Genomic DNA, 18,697 nt, shown 5'->3' with positions numbered 1-18,697 from the left:
TCTTGAGAAGCGCCTAGGTTAGAGGTTTTGATGAGGTCCTTTAGTATGGGCTGCAGCCCTTTATACTTCAGCACCTAGGAGTCGTTCAGCATCCTAAGAGGACCGCTAGGCTCAGTAAGGAAGATGTACTTAAAAAAGGCAGAGTAATAGTTCAAGTCGACTTCCTTACCAGGTACTTATTTATTTTATGTTTGTTATTTTGAATAACTGATAAAATGAAATACGGGATACTTAGCTTCTTTGTTAACATGTATGCTGGTCTCCACCCACCACCCTGGGTGTGAATCAGCTACATGATCATCGGGTAAGATTAATATTGAAAAATGTTATTTTCATTAGTAAAATAAATTTTTGAATATACTTACCCGATGATCATGAATTAAAGAACCCGCCCTTCCTCCCCATAGAGAACCAGTGGACCGAGGAGAAAATTGAGTTCTTGTTGACAAGAAGTACTTGAGTACCTACTCACAGATGGCGCTGTTGTGTACACCCCCACCTGGATAGCGATCGCTGGCGTATCCCGACCGTAGATTTCTGTCGGGCAACGGAGTTGACAGCTACATGATCATCGGGTAAGTATATTCAAAAATTTATTTTACTAATGAAAATAACATTTTAAGAGTACCATAACTATATAGGAATACGGTGGCATTAATATACAGTACTGTATGTGGGTTACTAAAATAAATAGCTTTCCCAATAATTTTTCAAGAGAAAGCAAATTAATAAGAGGGAAGTCATGAACAATCAAAATAAAATATTTGTAGAACATTAACATAAAATAAATCATTCACATGTAGAGCTGATTTTCAAAGCTCTTCACAAATCTCAATAAGAGTGCTAGCATTTTGAAATTAATAATGTAGGGTTTATTTTATCATTCAAAATAATGAAGATATTTTGCTAGAGCTTACAGCTTTGGACCTTTTTTGTTATTTTATCATTCTTTTACTAAAAAAAAACCATGGGAAAATCATATTTAAAAGATATGACCTAAGATAGAACATTCTTCCATCATTTTGTTCTTTAATTTCTCTCCATGCTCTGCAAATTTTCAAGAAAGCATTTTGAAAATACAATTTATAAATCTTTCTGGAAGGCAAAAACTTTGATTTTGAGATATGTGGATTCAACCACTTTTATTTAGACTTGAATTAACTAGTTCAAAACATTTGATAAGATACCTATAGATATGTACAAGGATATTCCCTTGCTGTAGGACTTTCTAAAATTCAATTTTGTAGGGGGTGGAAATTTTGCCAAATTTTCGGTCATCAGCCAACTTGATTGTATTTAAGAAAAAGTATTCTAGTAATTATAAATATTAATAACATGATAAAATGTACTTAAATGTATCTAAATACTTGCAAAAAAATATACAGTAAGTACAAATGTATTTAAATGATGTCAATCTGTGATTAATACAGGAGAAATTAGTAGAATATACTGAATTAAAGAATAAGGATGAGAAAAGGGTTATATTGAGTAAACATTGGCTTAAATTAATGCTAGAAACTCATGAATAATAAAATTTAAAAGATAAAATGTGAATAGCAAAATGGGAAGAATGGGAGAAATGCCTTTTAGCCTTTGGCATTGAATAAAATCAATACAAATATAGTTGGAAATACTGAAAAAAGGGAATAAGGATATGAAAGGGAATAAGGATAATGTTGAATAAGGGAGGAATAAGAATTTTAGGAATAAACTAGATTGAAATTAACAATAAATTGTGAATAACAGAAAATAAAAAGAAATGGAAAAGAGGGAAGATTGGAAGAAACATAACCTTTGGGCCACCATTCGCTTTACTTGAAACGACTTTACCGCAGCCTACTCTACTGAGTGGTGATGCATGCTGCCCTGTTAAAAAAATTAGCTGCCATGATTGAGTGAATTTTCAGCTCATATTTTTATAATTGTATCAATACTGTAGTTCAAAAGTGGATACTGTAGTCAAATTGATAGATAAGGTTTTACTTTAAATTACTTTTTTAAATGCATTATCATACCCAATTTAGAGACTTTTTTCAGTTATGTTTTATAGCTGCATATATTTACTGTATCTGTATAACTATAATTGTACTTTTTTTTTAACTCAGTGTAGCTGTTAATTTAGAAAAATCTGAAATTTTCATCTTAGACTCCACGGGCTCGAAATCAACTGAAACGCCTTGGTAAAGCCTTGTGGAACTTTGAGGATGCCGAATATCTTGAAAGAAGCTGGTTACTTTTAGCCGATATATATGTACAAACTGGTAAATATGACATGGCCACAGACCTTTTGAAGGTAAGGGATCTCATCTTTTTGTTTTGGCCATAGCTTGTTATTTTGACTACAATTTTTCTATTTTCACAAAGACAAGTTTTATTGCCAAATAATCATTTTCAATTTTCAGCGCGTTTTACAGCATAATCGATCGTGTATGAAGGCATACGAATATATGGGGTTTATTATGGAAAAAGAACAAAGCTATAGAGATGCAGCATACAATTATGAACAAGCATGGAAATTTAGTGGCAACACTAATCCAATGATAGGTAAGGATTGAACTTTAATTTATAGTTTGTTTATATTTCTCTTACAGTATATATTAAATAACAGTATGACAGGAGAGCCATCCTTGCTTATAGAATGGGAGATCTGAGAGGTTTAGTAACAGGAAAGATATAACTGAAGAACTTTATTTGCCTGTCTTGGTCCTTTTTTATTTTTCTTATAGCTGAAACCTTTATCACACGTAATAATTGTTTCTCTTGATTGCCTTGCGTAAATGGTATTATAGTTCTAGTTGCTCAACTTTTTAAAAACTTTAAAGTTCTTTGAGTGAGACCCTAGAATCAAATATGAAATGCTTGCAAATGCAAATGTCTTGATAAACTTCCTTAAAATAATAACGACGTCTCTGGAGATTTTAAAAAGAGAGCTGCTGAAAAAATACTTTGTAACCTTACAGGAAGGCTTTGGGCTTGTACAACACACCCAGGTACTCCAAGTCAAATGGATTCAATTAATGTATGATATATTAATTTGTTCCTACACAACATACAAACCCTCATACTTTAATTAGGAAGATTGATTCAGTGCAAGGGGGAGACAATTGTTAAAACTTGAAGAGTGTGGGTGAGGAACCCTGCCTCTTTCTTAGCCAAAAACCTTCACTTTTGATTTGGCCGCTATCGAGTACACATATACTGCCGGCGCCTTTTCAAACTTTCCCATTTTCTTTCTCTATTGTAGGAAGTGAATATGGTTGTGGAATTTGAATTATGGAAGTGAAACAAGATGTTCGTATGTGATGAGAGAAGGGTGGACACTACAACTGGTTTATGAGTAAACTAACTCTGCCTCTATGCATCTTGTAAGGGGCATGATTGTTTGCAATCATCCCCATGCACCGTGCACCGAGTCCAGTGGCAGGTGTACACCCGGAAGGGGAGGAAGCGAGCCAATCCTTCACCATTGTGTCTTGGCAATGCTCAAGAGGACACCGAAGAAATCTTTTGCTGTTTCAGTCTCATCAGATGGTCCAACTGCTTATGCCAACCCTAGATTGCCTGGGAAGTATGCGTCAGGAGCAAGGAGTCCTAGGAATTGTTTTGGTGGACTTCTCAGGTCTTGTTGATGTTGGTTACCCTTACTGTTTGACACACCCTTCGGAAACTGGAAGCTGTTCGTTTCTGTGAAGACCACTGACAACATACTTAACCTAAGACTTCCTCAGGTCTTTCAGGCAGATCATTAAAAACTTTTTTGAAGAAGCTTGTAGCCGAGACTATTTCTCGCCTCCACTGGTTCCCCTAGTGCCAGTGTCCCCTGCTATTCCTGTGATAACAGTGGTGGAAGGCATGGTGACCTTCCTGGCTTATCAATCGGCTACTTAGGTTTTGAGTAGACGGGATGCTTTGGTTTCCCATTTCTCAAAACAGTTACCCTGGAGCTGGCATTATCACTAAAGAACTTGCGGGTGGGGTCTTGGACTGCTTTGCAAAAATCCCATATCCAGCGGGCTATTTCTGTCAGGGGCACCTGCTCTTTGAAGGTAGTAGCAGCCAAGGATTTATTTTAAGTATAAATTTAGAATAGTTGAATGATTATCAAGTGTAGCAGTATTATTAAAAGGGTGAATATATAGATATATATATAGAAGATTGTGAGAAAAGCATTGAGATAAGTTTCTAATAAGTAAATAAGCAATAAAGTAGTAATTTGGAAAGAAAAGTTATGTGGCGTCAGGTCATGTGGAGTATTGACAGTCAAGGAGATCGGAGGGTTAGTTAGCTGATTGGATTGATTGTCAGGTCATGTGGAGTATTGACAGTCAAGGAGATCGGAGGGTTAGTTAGCTGATTGGATTGATTGTTATTGCATTACAAAGGTGGCGAGTGTGCTCACTCTCTCGTCTCTATTGATTTGGGGCTGGAGACTAGTGATCGATATCTCTATCTTCTGAACAAGTTTGTTTGTCAGATGGAGTTCAGGATGGAAATTCTACTCTCTGCTGTCAACTGTCTGAGGGAAATTTCATGCTTTCAGTGAATCAGAAGAACTCGTACTTTCAAGCACCTGTTCAACAATACTCTTGAAACTACCTCCACTTCTCCCCCCACGATATGGTGTACCAGTTCAAGACTTTGTGCTTTGGACTGTGAATGGCTCTCAAGATGTTCACATGGGTGTTCACTATGGTAGCCATTTAGGCCCACTCGCAGGGTAAGCGTCTGTTGTTGTATCTCGACGATTGGTTGATCTTGGTCTCCTCGGAGAGGCAGTTGCTACAGGATCAAGGTTGGATTCTCACATTTTGCCATGATCTGAGGATTGTGATAAACTGGGAGAAATCTAATCTAATACTCAAACAGAGGTTGAAGTACCCGGGTATGCTCATACACACTGCAACAGTGTAAGTCTTTCTGATAGACGATCGCATCAGCAAATTTAAGGAGGTTGCGCGACTGTTCCTGTTCAAGACAGAAGTAGCAGCTCAGCGCTGACTCTCTTCCGGTCATCATGCCTCATTAGAGAAACTCGGTCTACACGGGCGCCTTCACTGGAGATCCTGTCTGTGATGTTTGACAGGGATCTACCATTTTATCCTTTTCCAGTTGGGGAGGAGATTCAGGCCAATTTTACCTGGTGGCTTAATGTGGAAAGCTTCATCAGGGGATTTCCACTTGATCCGGACCTGCAATTGTTCTCAGATGAATCAAATGGAGGGTGAAGAGCACACCTAGATGATCTGGTCGTCTTAAACATTTAGTCCCAAGAAGAGCGCCATCTGCACATAACCTTCCTCGAAATGCAAAGACCCTCCCTAGTGCTGCAAGCATTCCAAAACACTTGAGGAAGCACCAAGTAGTGTTGATGAGCAACATCACCAGAGTATGTACCGTAGCCTACGTCAACAAGCATGGGGGCATAGTCTTGTGCCCTCTTCGTGAGCTACTGGAGCAGATGCACATCTGAGTGACGTTTCACGCTGTAGAATTCTCAGAAAGGTACATTCCATGAAAAAAGAGTGTACAAGTAGACACACTTAGTCGCCAGGGACAGGTTGTAGGAGAAGCTTCTTATACTCTCTGATGATTAACCTTTTAGCCACCCAGCAAAACAGTAACCAACCTCCCCATGCTTTTGCTCCCCTGGTCCAAACCTATGGGTTGTTTTTGAAGATGACTTCTAACTCCCATGGGATCACCTGGATGCTTACGGCTTCCTTACGTTCAGTTTGATCCAACTCTTAATCAACGGATGTTTAATACGCCAGGACTCAGGATGGCCATGGTGGCTCCCGAATGGCCCAATTCTCAGTGGTATCCTGATCTGCAAGCTCTTTAGGTCAAGATCCCGAGAGAACTAAGCCCGGGACCCAAGCTTCTCTTTCAGCTCCATCTTTAGCGGTACCACGAGTCCATGAAGCCGTTGGAACTTCATGGGTGGAGGATATATATCATCTCGATGTTATAGGTTTTTTGTGAGGCACTGTGATGGTGTTGTAGAAGTTATTTCTCCGATCGGAGCAACTTCAACATAGATCACGAATTTCCTTGTCTTCCTTTGCCAAAAGAAGTGCCTTTCAGTTGAGGTTGTCAAAGGCTACTGCTCGACCTTAAACATGGTCGATCAATTGAAGGGTATATACCTCTCTCCTTCGTGGGAGTTTTTTTATGCTAACGAAGAGCTTCGAGCAGTCTTCCTTGCCCCAAGACCTGAGGCCCCCGGAGTGGGACGTGACTCTTATCCTCGAGGGGCTTCACGTGTACTCAATAAAAGCTTTTGAGGAAGTTTTCGGACAAAGATCTTGTTCTCAAGACTAATTTTGCTAGCTCTGGCATCGGCCAAGAGAGTAGGCAAATTTCATGTAGTCTCTTATTTAGTCACCCACACTAGCAGGTGGAAGGAGGTTTTGTTAAAGGCCAAAACCCAGAACCCAGTTGCTCATGACCCTAGGTTTGAGACCTTCTCCATCTCCTCCATTCTTGGAGAGTTTGGTTGTGATCAAGAGTAGATGTTATGTGTCCCATGAGGACGTTGCGGTGCTATCTGAAAAGGACCTGACACCTCAGACTAGAGTGTCAGACTTCCTATTAGCAATGGCAAGACCAAGAAAGCGATATCAAGGACCACAGTCTTTCTGGCTTCGAGAGACGATCCATACATGTGCGCCTCGACCAACGAGAGGGTTGACAAACCAATTAGGACCAGTGCTCACAAACTCAGGGGTATAGGCCCCACCATGGCTTTAAAAGAAACCTGTCAGTGGGCTAAGTGATGAAAGTGAGACTGGAAAAGACAGACCACCTTCACGCCCTTCTACCTACGGGAGTATACCTACAAGTCCCTTGACAACTTTGTGCTTGGTCCTGTGGATTCTGGGATTTGAGCTGCCCAAAATAAGGTCAAGTATTACCTTTTACGTCGCTGTGAATGAAAGATGTTAAGGGCGACCCATGGGGTTCTCCAACTCTCGTCCAAAGCCAACAGGAGCAGAAGACCTTCATAGAGGTCAGGTTAACATCTGCTGATTGAAGTCCTGGATCATAGGTGGCACCCTTTGGGGACCGAAGGACGCAAACCATGCCCTGTGGAGGAGGTCTCCTTTCTGACTAAAGGTCTGTAGGCTCGAAACTCCGTATGAGGAGTGGCAATGCAGACGTGGAGAAAAGGTTGTTTCCTTTCAATCTGAAGGTGAGGCTCAAGAACTAGCAGTGTCCTTTCATTACCAAGACCGAGAGAAACTTTTCTCTTGAAAGAAAATGAGGAACTCCTCTATGCTGGATTAGTGGCATCGAGGGGGAGGGATACCCCTTTCATTGACACCAACTACAGTCCACTTGGCCTCGACGGCCGAAGCCAAAATTATATGCAAATATCCAGACATCCTCTCTGTAACCTGTTACAGAAAAGATTCTCCGAGAGGAGGAGGAGTTGGATAGTCTCCAGGTGTGAAGTCGCAAAGAAGATACTGCTTTGTGAAAGATGTTCATTTGTGGCTGTTAAAGATTCACTGAGGGAATTCTCTCGGGATCTTCGTTGGCAGTTGCAGACGAGTCAACTGGGTGACAAGTCTGCTGGGCAAGCCGGGGAAGAGTCTGATGGCCTACTCCCAAAGATCAAGATGAGTCTTGCTGGCGAGATGAGTCTGCTGGGCAAGTCAGGGAAGAGTCTGATGGCCTACTCCCAAAGATCAAGGGCGGGGATATGGATAGATCTAATTCCTGTAGGATCTCTCAGGATCTATCTCAGCGAGACGAGTCTTTTAACGAGACAAGACTGCTGACGACAAGGGCTACCCTGAAGAGCAATGGCAGGGAATGGGCAAATCGATTTCCTGCCGGAGTAATCCCCTGGAGAGAAAACCAAACAGGAAAAGGAAGATACTCTCGCAGACTGGAAAGGCGACCACCATTTGCTGCTGCCGTCGGCGATCCTTCCAGCAAGCGGGAAGATTGCTGCACAGGGGCTAGTGGAGGGACAACTCTCTTGGCAGGGTAGTAGGTGAATCCCTCTCATTGCTGGGAGAATTCTGCGAAGGGGAGACCAACAGGTGAAAAAGTCTTTTACGTGAACGAGAAAGACATGACGAACATCTGTTGCCACAAGCAGGAAGATTGTTGACCAGTGGTTGGAGGGACTCTCCCTCAGAAGCCAGAGTTCCAGCATATAGAGGCAATCTCCTTGGCCGCACTCACTGTTTTCCATCCACGCGTTCTAGCTCAAGTTAAGGTTGACATTGGGTTCTACCAGAGAAACAAACCAGAGCTTGAATCTGAGTTCTCCTCCAAAGGTTTGGTACTACTTGTCCATAGGAAGGTTGTCCTCATCTCTGGGAGGTTTACAAGACGGTACCGTTCGGACTCTAACCAGAGCCCGGAGGCCGAGTGGTACAGCAGGCATTTCCTTGGTGATGCAATGGACCAGGAAGTTCACACCTGTGCTACAGCAGCTACAACTGGAGAAGTTGCACTTCTACAACACCAATCAAAGCGTGTTCCCAGGCAGTTACCGGTCAAAGTACTGACCAGACTCCACGTTGCTCGACTTCAGGTGGTGTTTTCACATGGTATGGCCATTCAAGCTACGGGTTGGTTGAATATGCTTCTCCTGAAGATAATCCCACTGAATTCAATCCCCTAAAACAGCAGGAAGGAAAAAAAAAGGGGGGGATAACCACACGGGATTATGACTTCTATATGGGTAAGAAGGGCTGAGGAGAAGATCCATGGAGTCAGCCCAAGAACCTAGAAAGAGATCCAAAAAGTTCTCGATCTTGTGGAGGGGAAGCAAATAACCCCAAGAGATTATGTTCCCAAGATTCGTTCAATCATTGGAAAGGAGGCAGAGGCAGAGGCAGAAGACTTCTATTGCCGCAACCGCTGGGTAGAACTGTTCTACCTGCCTTGTGGCAGCATATAGGTGAGAGCACATGCTCAATTAACGAAGCTCATTCATTTAAAGATGTTGGATTATATGTAACCATATACCAAAAGGAAGAGAAGGAGCAGAAGTGGCAACCTAGTCCCTTAGACACACAGCATATCAGCCCACTAATAGTAGTAGAAGTGGTAATAGTGGCGATTGTGGTCCGGTGAAAACGTTCGTAAGGGATGAACGAGAGCACTGACGAGCCGATGGATGCATCGGGAAACTGATAGTACTGTACTTGTGTGAAACAAGTTCTCAGTGACAAGTAAGGTATTGAGCACCAAGGTTAACACTTGTGCTTTACTCCTCTTATTGAAGGCGAGTGCTGGATTAGGCTCCAGGAGGGGAGAGTATGTTAAACTCTCTCAACTGCACGTCACGGTAAGCACTACTGGAGTAGTGCCGCTCGCAGAAAACGAAGGTTACCTGGCCTACCGTAGAAATTCTGTGTCACCTAGAAGAGAACCGCTCAGATACTCTATAACGATCAAGGAAGCCATAATGGTAGAGCACTCTGCATAAGGCAAAGAGAGCAGGACAGTCTCGCTGGGATGAGCAGAATGCTTGCTTGAAGGAGATCTGCAATTCTTACCAGAGAAGATCTCTGAAGAATGATGTAGGAGTAACCCACCCCAAAGGATAAGGCTTCTGAGATTCTCCGGTGACTGTCTGTAATTCTACCCGCAAGCAGGAAGCTGTCGAAGGTTGCTGGAACCCATAAACCTGGAAGAGAACTGACAGGCGATGGCGAGCTGACAGGCAACATGGTGATGGCGAGCTGCCGAGGACCTGGTGAACTGCTAACGGCTAGCGAGTAACGAGATTGGAAAATGACAAGCAGCTGGCAAGTGATGAACAGCCGGAAAATGATGAGTGAACGCCGCAAGGCTGGTGAACAGCGAGTCAAAGGAGTCCAAATAAGCAGGCGTGTGTCAAGAACACTTAGACTGTCGGCTAGAGTCGATGATGATCTCGCAATGGAGAAAGACGAGGCGAGTCACACTCTAAAAGGACAATCTTGGCGAGATGTGAAAGTGACGAGTGACGATCATAGGACTCACTCCTGCTACCGCAGCTGTAGGAGAGTGGTGAGCACTAGCGCTAATCTGACGGTAGTGAGATTGACGCTGGCGATCTTGTGATGGGTGAAAAATTGACGCTGGCGATCTTGCGAGGTGACAAGAGTCGATCGTTTGAAGATGAGCGACAACAGCTGGCGAGTGACGAGAGCGTGAAAACGCAGCATGAAGGTACTTGACAGGGCTGAGGAGATATCGATCGTTTAAAGATGAGCGACGAGCAGCTTGCGAGTGACGAGTGTTTAGACGCAGCATGAAGGTCCTTGAAGGAGCTGAGGAGATGTCTCCTTACCGCAGGGGGGAGGGGGAGAATGTCCAGGGTGGAAAAGAGTAATGAACTCCGAAACCTGACGAACCACAAGAGGGAATATCTCATCTGTTCCAGAGAGGAAACCTGTTCTAACCGAGTCAGAGAAGAAAACCATTCGTCTCTCGAAGGTCTCGGGAACCGAGTCTTTATGGGAGTTCTGACTCGCATGTGAGAGAGGAGACCACCCACAGGAGAAACTATCCTTGGCTCCACCCCCCAATGGAAGAGTCAGCTCAGCATGGGGGAGAATGTAGTCTATGGCAATGTGGTTGTCAGCAATTCTCGTAAGTGAGAATGTTGCTTGACAGAAGCTGATGAAGGGAAGTTCTCCCTTGTAAGGGAGAGCAGCCCAACACGTGAGGAGGTTAACTCTTCCTCGGAAGGTAAAGTTGTCCAACCCTTAGAGGTGGACCTCTGGGCAGCGCTCTATGCTTTTCTGTAGAAGCATTGTTCAAGTTGAAGATCTGCATTGAGCGTTACCCGAGAAACGTACCTGAAACTGGTTTCTGGGTTTACCCTAAGGTATCACCCTCGCTCGTATGCCTGAGCATGAGGAATGAAGGAGTAGAAGTGTTGCAGAGACTCTACTACACTTGTAAGGGACCTCATCCTTCTAAGGGTAAGGTTGTAATCAGCGTGCTGATCAGGAGTTGCCACAGGCGCAGTAGAACAGGACTGTGATGGGGCAGGGACAACAGATTCCACAGGTATGAACAGCTCTGCTCTTCTATGTCAACTGAATTAGCCGAACAAAGAAGTACGGCATCGCTAGATGAGGAAAAATATTATAAAAGAAAAACTCTCAGGTGGAGCGCCTAACCCGCCAACGGAAAGGTATTCCCCCCAAGAGAACAGAAACTTACTAAGGACTGCACACTCCCTTGGCCAGCTGTCATCATTAGGAGGAGAGCAACGGCTGAAGAACTGTGAAAGAAAAAATAAATATTACAATTAATTAATCATCTGACGAAACAAACTACTTAGGAGAACAACTGGGAAAGTGATTCCCCAAGGGAGAGCGGACAAGCTAAAGACTAGGCACTACCTCTGCCAATTAAGCATGGCCCATCACTGAACAATTGTGATGTCAAGTGTTGTAAAAGTTAAATTACAAATAGTTATTTCAACTTAATTACTGTAAAAAACCATTCGGGAGAGCAACCTAGCCCATGTAACGGAAAAGGTGCTCTCCCGGCAGAGGAGCCAGTGCCCACGTAACAAAGATGAGCTGCGTCTTCAGTGAGGGAGAGCTCTAGGTAGGCAACAAGCGATCTTCAACCAAATAATTGCAGGGAGAGAGAGATGTTAACATTCAAACGGAGAAGGGGTATCCACATGAGGACAACTCCCCTGTAGCGGAGGCTAGGTCACTCGGATGGCCACCAGCCTACGAGTTTTCTGGCATCCAAGGGGAAAGATCAAAAGAGAAGGTTTTCCGCCCTCAAGAAGAAGAGCTTTGGGTAGGCAACAAGCGGTCTTCATCAAAATAACTGCAGGGAGAGAGCAATTTTAACATTCAAACGGAGAAGGGGTATCCACATGAGGATGACTCCCCTGTAGCAGAGGCTGGGTCACTTGGACAGCCACCAGCCTACAAGTTTTCTGTTGTCAAAGGGGGAAAGATCATAAGAGAAGTTTCTCTGCCCTCAAGAACCTGCCGCACTACGCTGTCACACATACAGCAACATTCACTGTAATAAAAAGAAAGCTTAAATATACAGTACATAAAAACATTACATGAATGTTTTCATTTAAAAAGAAAAAATGCATATAAGACTAAGAAAAAACAAGTCAAATGGCTGGTTAAGTTGGAGCAAAGTCTCTCTCACCGAGCCAAAAGCAAAGTGGTTACTCAGCCCAGGTGTGCGAGCGAGTGAGGTAGCAAACTAACACCCCACACACCGCTGACTAGTTGGTGGATTGTTAACCCTCGCTCAAAGTCTTATGGCTCGTCTTTCAGTTTTGCCAAAAGTAATATTCCCTATAAAGAGCATTGGTCTGTATTAGTGAAAACAAGAAAGACTTCAGTACTTGAAATCTTTTGAATGTCAATGCTGTAAGACTAGGAGCTCTATAAGGAAAGCTCTTGTACAGTCATACATCTTGGTTCTCATCTTTAAACAATTTGTAACTTCTCATATCAGTATGATTGTTGGTTGTACGATAGGTAGCAAGCTTCTTAGATATTGATTGGAGTAAGATTCATATGATGCAAAGGTTGGAGATTCTAGGGAGCCTCGCCTTATCATGAAAGCCCAATTCGATTAAAAAAAAAAAAGGAACAGTGAGAAATTGTTAAATAAAGCAGCAACAAAAGGTTCAGATGGAAACTTTCCGGAACTTGTATCAAAAGTTGTGTGAAAACGTTCCAAGGCCGCTCGCATTAGAATGTCGATTCAACATTTGCTTACCTAGAGAAAGAGAGAAAAATTAAAGGATTGCAGTAGGAATGTAGTTTCTTCATCTTGCAGAAATTAAGAGGTAGCTACAATTAATAACTTGATGCTGAACCTTGAAGTCCTTCATCGAACCTAATCTAATTCTTGGTCTGCATCTGTCACTAAACCTTTAACAAGAAAGGACTTGGAATATTTGGGAAAATGATGTCCACAACTCCTAACTGCACTAGAGGCTGACCGGTCTAGTCCTTGGAGACATGCCTTGTGACCAATGCCTAGTAATTTTTATAGGAAAAAAAAAAGCTTAGGTTTATTTTAGATCATGTTTTGTGAAAACCAACTTGGTACACCACTGAGCTACTGCTGCCAAACTCTTTCATAAGAAAAATTATTGCAGAAATTAAGAGGTAGTTACTATTAATATCCTGATGCTGAATCTTGAAGTTCTTAATCCTACTCAAATCTAATTCTTGGTCTGCTTCTGTCACTAAACCCTTAACAAGAAATGACTTACAATGTTTGGAAAAATTATGCCCACAAATCTTAACCGTACTAGAGGCTGACATGTCTAGTTTCCAGAGATAAGACGACTAAGCTGTGTCTCAGGCCATTGGGTGATCCTTAGAATTGGGCATAGGCTGTGACTTTCAAGTCATCTAGATGTCGGGATGCCAGAAAACCTCAAACCAATCAATCTCGTTAGACTTGCATATAGATCTAACTTGGTGGGAAGACTTTACTACTGAGAACCGACCACTAAGAGAGCATTACTGATTCTGTATAGCCTGTGGAGAGCATTCCCTTAGCAGTATTAGGTTAATAGTAGTGTTATTATCATCATCCCTATTATACTGTAATCAACTAGTATAATCTTCTCTGGATTTTCCCTTTAACATTAATTTTCTTACCAGTTGACCACATCATTGTTAACAAACTTTTAGACATTCGCATTCCTCGCAATGATTATTCAAATCACAATCCTGTTCCTGGCATATGACAGAGAATGACGATCATGGTGCCCTCTCTAGCAATCATAGTAATTCCAGAAGAGGGCATTCCCTAGAAATCTGTATCAAATAACCCTAATTAAAAAAATAATTTTAAGTGCAGATAGACAACGGTCTGAAGCACACAAATTCGACTAAAGAACAGAAATTATGGCATATCCACGCAGAAATCCTTGTCATCAACCGCTAGATTAATTCAGTACTTCACTTGATAGGTAGGTAGGGGCCTATTACTTGGAAAGAAAACTTTAGAAATTTTTTAGTTTTAGGGTAGGCATAAAACATTTAACAAGCTTTGTGAGGAAAAGCAATATGAACATCAGGAGAGACTCTTAGAAATTAAATGCTTGGTTCAGTAATTTAGAATGGAATTCTATAGATGTGAGAAAGATACTATGTTGCAGTTTACTGTATTATTCCTACTAAGATTTAAAAATTGTATTACTTCTGAATACTAGATATAAATGAATATTATCATAAATGAACTAAGCTCTGAAGGTACTTACCATTACTTTATTTTGCAGGTTATAAATTAGCCTTTAACTATATGAAGGCAAGGCGATTTGTTGACGCCATAGATGTATGTCATGTTGTATTATCCAAGCATCCAGATTATCCTCGAATACGCAAGGATATTTTAGACAAGTCACGAGCAAGTATACGTATTTGAAAACCTTGCAATATTTATATCACCTTTAATAAAAGTATATACATTTATTTATTTAATGTTGAAGATATTACAATAACTAGTCATTCTCACTTATACCAAAGTAGGAAATAAGCTGTTATATAGTACTTACAACCTTTTTGTGATGCACTGCATTTTGTACTAAAGGCATTTACAACAATCCATTTGAGTTCAACTGCATTTGAGTCTTTCTTATACTTTAAATCTGCTCCCTACTGTCTTCCTACTTTACAGTCTGTCTTCTGCAGCTATCATTATTTTTTAACAAGACAAGCATATATGTATTATCATCAAAACAATTATACTGTATAACTTAGGTTAATATTCAAGACACATTTCACTATTTAGAGTTATATATGAATCTTATATAATTATCATATAAATTAACTTCATTAATGGAATGATTGCATCACTTTTTTTTTTTTTTTTTTTTTTACACTGGATTGTGACTTAAAATTAACCTAAATAAAATTTCCTTTCTGATTCAAAGCAATATGTATCACTTCTTTTAATTTGGTTTTGTACACATACTAAAGGAATAAAAATATTGTGGATAACTTTATTATCAAAAATATCAAAAGCCTTGTTATTAATGTTCAAAAATAATTGCATGAATCCTCAAATCACTGGCTATCAGTCACACAAAGGACTGATTAAAACAAAGTAATGATACATAATCATGAAAAATAAAAACAAATATTTGCAAAAATATATAAATGTAAAATAAAATTGACAATAAGATGTCCACTTGATCTGATTTGGTTCTTAAACAAATTTATACATAAGAAAATGTATTTTTACTAATAATTCATGATGAATAAAAATTATAATTTTTACTGAATGGAAGCCAAAGTGTATTATATATACATGTGTATTTAAAAATTTTTGCTCTAAAATATGGAAAATAAATATATCCAATCACATGAGTAACTTGCTAAAAAAAAAATTGCTGCCCCAGCAAATTCAAGTACCGACATTGACCAGATAAAATCCTTTTGCTTTTTCAATAAAAACTAGTTATTTTATATTGAGACCATATTTTAACATTTCAAAGGACATATTTATTGAATTATATTATATTTGACTGACATGCTATCTTCTGTATATTCAAACAGATATGATCACTTTGCTATATTCAAAACTAATTTCAGATTATTTACAATAAATGATCTAACAAATTTGTTACTTTTTTTACTTGAAGATGACTTAGCTTAAAATTAAAGTTCAGCTTCCAGGAAATGTAAGTTTTATATATTAGATACTATACTGTATAAATCATTTTAATAATAGAAAGTTGCCATAACACCTCAAGACATCCACTTGTATCTCAATATTATATATATATATATATATATATATATATATATATATATATATATATATATATATATATATATATATATATATATTGTAATATCAAGAAACTGAATAAATATGTAACCAATTACTACATGCTTGTTCATTCCCATCTTATTCATATCCTACTGTAGGAGCAAAAATTTTCATTTCAATAATGATATATTTCATTACTCACCTGATGTTCATACCGTACGGGATCTCTCCCCGAATAGGGTGAAATGCCTTGGTATATGTATGTATAATAGTAAATGAACAAACTGATTCACTGAAAGATATCTTTAAAATCTGACCTGGAATTAGCACTATTCTTGCAATAGTTAAGTGAGGAAAGCCGGATGTGATTGATACATAGGACAATGTATGTATAAGATATAGTTTACATATGGGTACTTCTCATGTTCTTGTGACAATCTTCTCAAATTTTTTAATTACTACTTTGTGAATTTATTGATAGTGTATGGGTTGTTCACTTAAGCAAAGTACATACCAACCTTATCCCATGCATCTTTTTTGTGATTACCAAGGGATACTTAGCAATCATCATGAAAAGACAGTTTACATATGAAGTCTTAATTACTCTTTGTGAAGGGTACAATAATGGTCATGTGATATTGAAATTATTCACGGTAATCTATTCCTTTCAATTGTTAAAGTTCCACTTGGTTTTTATTATGATAGCAGTAAGTGCCTTTTTCTTAATATCAGAAGTTCACTGTTAAAGTACACTCCCAAAATCCTAGTAATTAACAGGTGAGCTACTATCTAAAAATTATACTGTTTTAAGCACGAATCCCTACATTTCAATCTTACAAAATAGTTGGCAACTTTTCATATTGGATATAATACCGTAAACCATGTATTTCATCACAACTTTTCCTTTAACAGTTTTATGTGAAATGAGTCCTTGGTATAGTACACTTTCTGCATAAAAATCTAATAAATGAGGACATAGCATGGAAGTGAACTAAACGACTTATTTTCTGTAAAAAATACTCAAATAAAAATAGCTTTATAACCGATTTGTTTTTATAACTAGTAAATGTATTACACCAAACACTAAAGATAAAAATATAGTAAAAGGCTAATGCAATCTTAAGTAGAAAACTATTTTACAAGATACAATAAATGAATGCTGGAAAAAAACGTCAAACAAAGCATCATAGATAGGTAAATATAATGGATTGAGACATTATCAGAAGGTATAGAGTAGTTGTTAAATATACTCATTTGCCACTAATTTTGGTTGACAAACAACTTCTGTTTAAAGCAAAATCATTTAATTTTTATACAGTATAGGGTTATGCTTATTCTACTCTTTTATATCATTTATATACAGTAATATCAATTTCTAAATAGAATCTATAGGTAAAATACCTTTTCAGTCTCTAAATATAATTTAACATAATTGTTACCATGATTTTGATTTAAACTAACCTAAATTTAAGTTTACAGATTTCCTACAGAATAAAAAAAAAAAAATATGCTTTTCATTTCTCAATAACACTACTGTATTCTACCAAATTATAAAAACTAAAATTTGAGGCACTTTCACAGCCAAAATGATTTTGACTTATATATTCACTTGGCAATATCATTTCTAAGACTTACTGGTATTTAGTAAGGCTTTAAAATGAATAGAAAAATACAAAAACAAAAAAATAAATTACTTATCTTTTCTCACTTACAGAGTATTTAATTGGCTTCTCTCCCATTATGAATGATTTTTTCTCATCAAGTTCCTTTACTACTTCATTCAGCTCTTTATCAGCATCAATGACTAGTACAGGAGCAGGAGGGGATCGTGGCTTGTGCTGAAGAAGCCATTTTTCATAATAGTCATGCACCTAAAAGGGAGAAAATGACAATTTTTTAATTATGTATTTTTTCCTAACTACAAACCTGACACCTTTAACAGGAGTATGATTTCAGAGAACCTGGAACATCTGTTTAAACTTTAAACCTTTTAATAGTGGTACCCGACAATTGCGTGACACTCAGGAGCCATCATTGTAACCTGCAACCGAAACGTCCAGAGACAGATTGATAAGCCGGGTAAGCATGCAGGGAGGTAGAGGATCTGGTGCGTTGGAAAGCAACCCCAATGTTGCCGACTTCCTTGGAATGGGAGTGCAACTTGCTAACAGATATATATAAAGAAAAAAAAAAAGTAGTAGTAGTAGTAGTAGTTCTCAATCATCAGGGAGGCAAAATGGGTCCTTTGATGGCGATGCTAGAAAAGTAAGAAGCCTTTCCACCATGCACAAAAGTAGGGAGTCATTGATCCTATTACATGCCCACTGGTAATTGAAAGTATCTGGCAAAACATTCCTCTAGTTGGAATGGGTCTTGCGTACAACAATATCGCGTTGTTGGCTGCCCAAGAACGTACCTGCTTGCCCAATAGTAAAAGGTCTGTAAAACAAAATGTAAATCATGAAAGTAGAGTTGTTTTTCTCCATTGCTACCAAGTGACTTATAAAACCTGCTGGGAAGATAGCTGACATTACTTGAACTTCCAGTGAGTTGAAAACAAGCGTGTTACTTCTGTGAAGCACTTCCCTGAGGCATTCTTGTGCTCCAGGTGTGCCTAACCTTTGGATTTGTCTGAGGAGGGCAGATTCCCTGGAACCTCCCTGGAGAGGTATTTGTCAATCAGCCACTTCTGTACTCCGCTACAGGAAACAGAAGAAAGGGAAATCGCCGACTGATTTCCAATTATTCTTTCCACTATCCTGGAGCAATCACAGGTGTAGGGACCCAGTAGACCGAGTTCATCATGATGGGGAAAGTTACAGAGGATGGTATTGTCCAGCTGAAAAACCTTATTTATGGAGGAGCGATGTGAAAGAAATTTTATTTGTATAGAAATAATAATTTATTCTATTATTTATGATTGGTCGTAACATTTTTATTTTATTTCTATCTC

At 39.4% G+C, this 18,697-nt stretch overlaps 2 protein-coding genes across 4 annotated transcripts in view; one reads left to right on the top strand and one right to left on the bottom strand.

The window, feature by feature from the left end:
* Positions 1-14,624, top strand: part of LOC137634814 (tetratricopeptide repeat protein 21B-like) — a 100,968-nt gene extending 86,344 nt beyond the window's left edge. The window contains exons 25-27 of the mRNA XM_068367364.1: positions 2,147-2,293; positions 2,403-2,544; positions 14,249-14,624. Of these exons, the coding sequence (XP_068223465.1) occupies positions 2,147-2,293; positions 2,403-2,544; positions 14,249-14,394 (435 nt within the window). The 3' untranslated portion in view covers positions 14,395-14,624. The remainder of the gene's footprint in view (positions 1-2,146; positions 2,294-2,402; positions 2,545-14,248) is intronic.
* Positions 14,625-14,957: 333 nt separating this feature from the next.
* LOC137634815 (deoxynucleoside kinase-like) overlaps positions 14,958-18,697 on the bottom strand; it is a 71,403-nt gene continuing 67,663 nt past the window's right edge. For all 3 annotated transcript variants that reach the window (XM_068367366.1, XM_068367365.1, XM_068367367.1), the window contains exon 7: positions 14,958-17,615. In XM_068367366.1, coding sequence (XP_068223467.1) covers positions 17,439-17,615 — 177 coding nt within the window. In that variant the 3' untranslated portion in view covers positions 14,958-17,438. The remainder of the gene's footprint in view (positions 17,616-18,697) is intronic.

Source organism: Palaemon carinicauda, chromosome 45 (genome assembly GCF_036898095.1).
Source record: "Palaemon carinicauda isolate YSFRI2023 chromosome 45, ASM3689809v2, whole genome shotgun sequence".
Taxonomy (NCBI): Eukaryota; Metazoa; Arthropoda; class Malacostraca; order Decapoda; family Palaemonidae; genus Palaemon; species Palaemon carinicauda.
The sequence above is the reverse complement of the archived record's forward strand: the minus strand, read 5'-3'. Positions and strand labels throughout refer to the sequence as shown.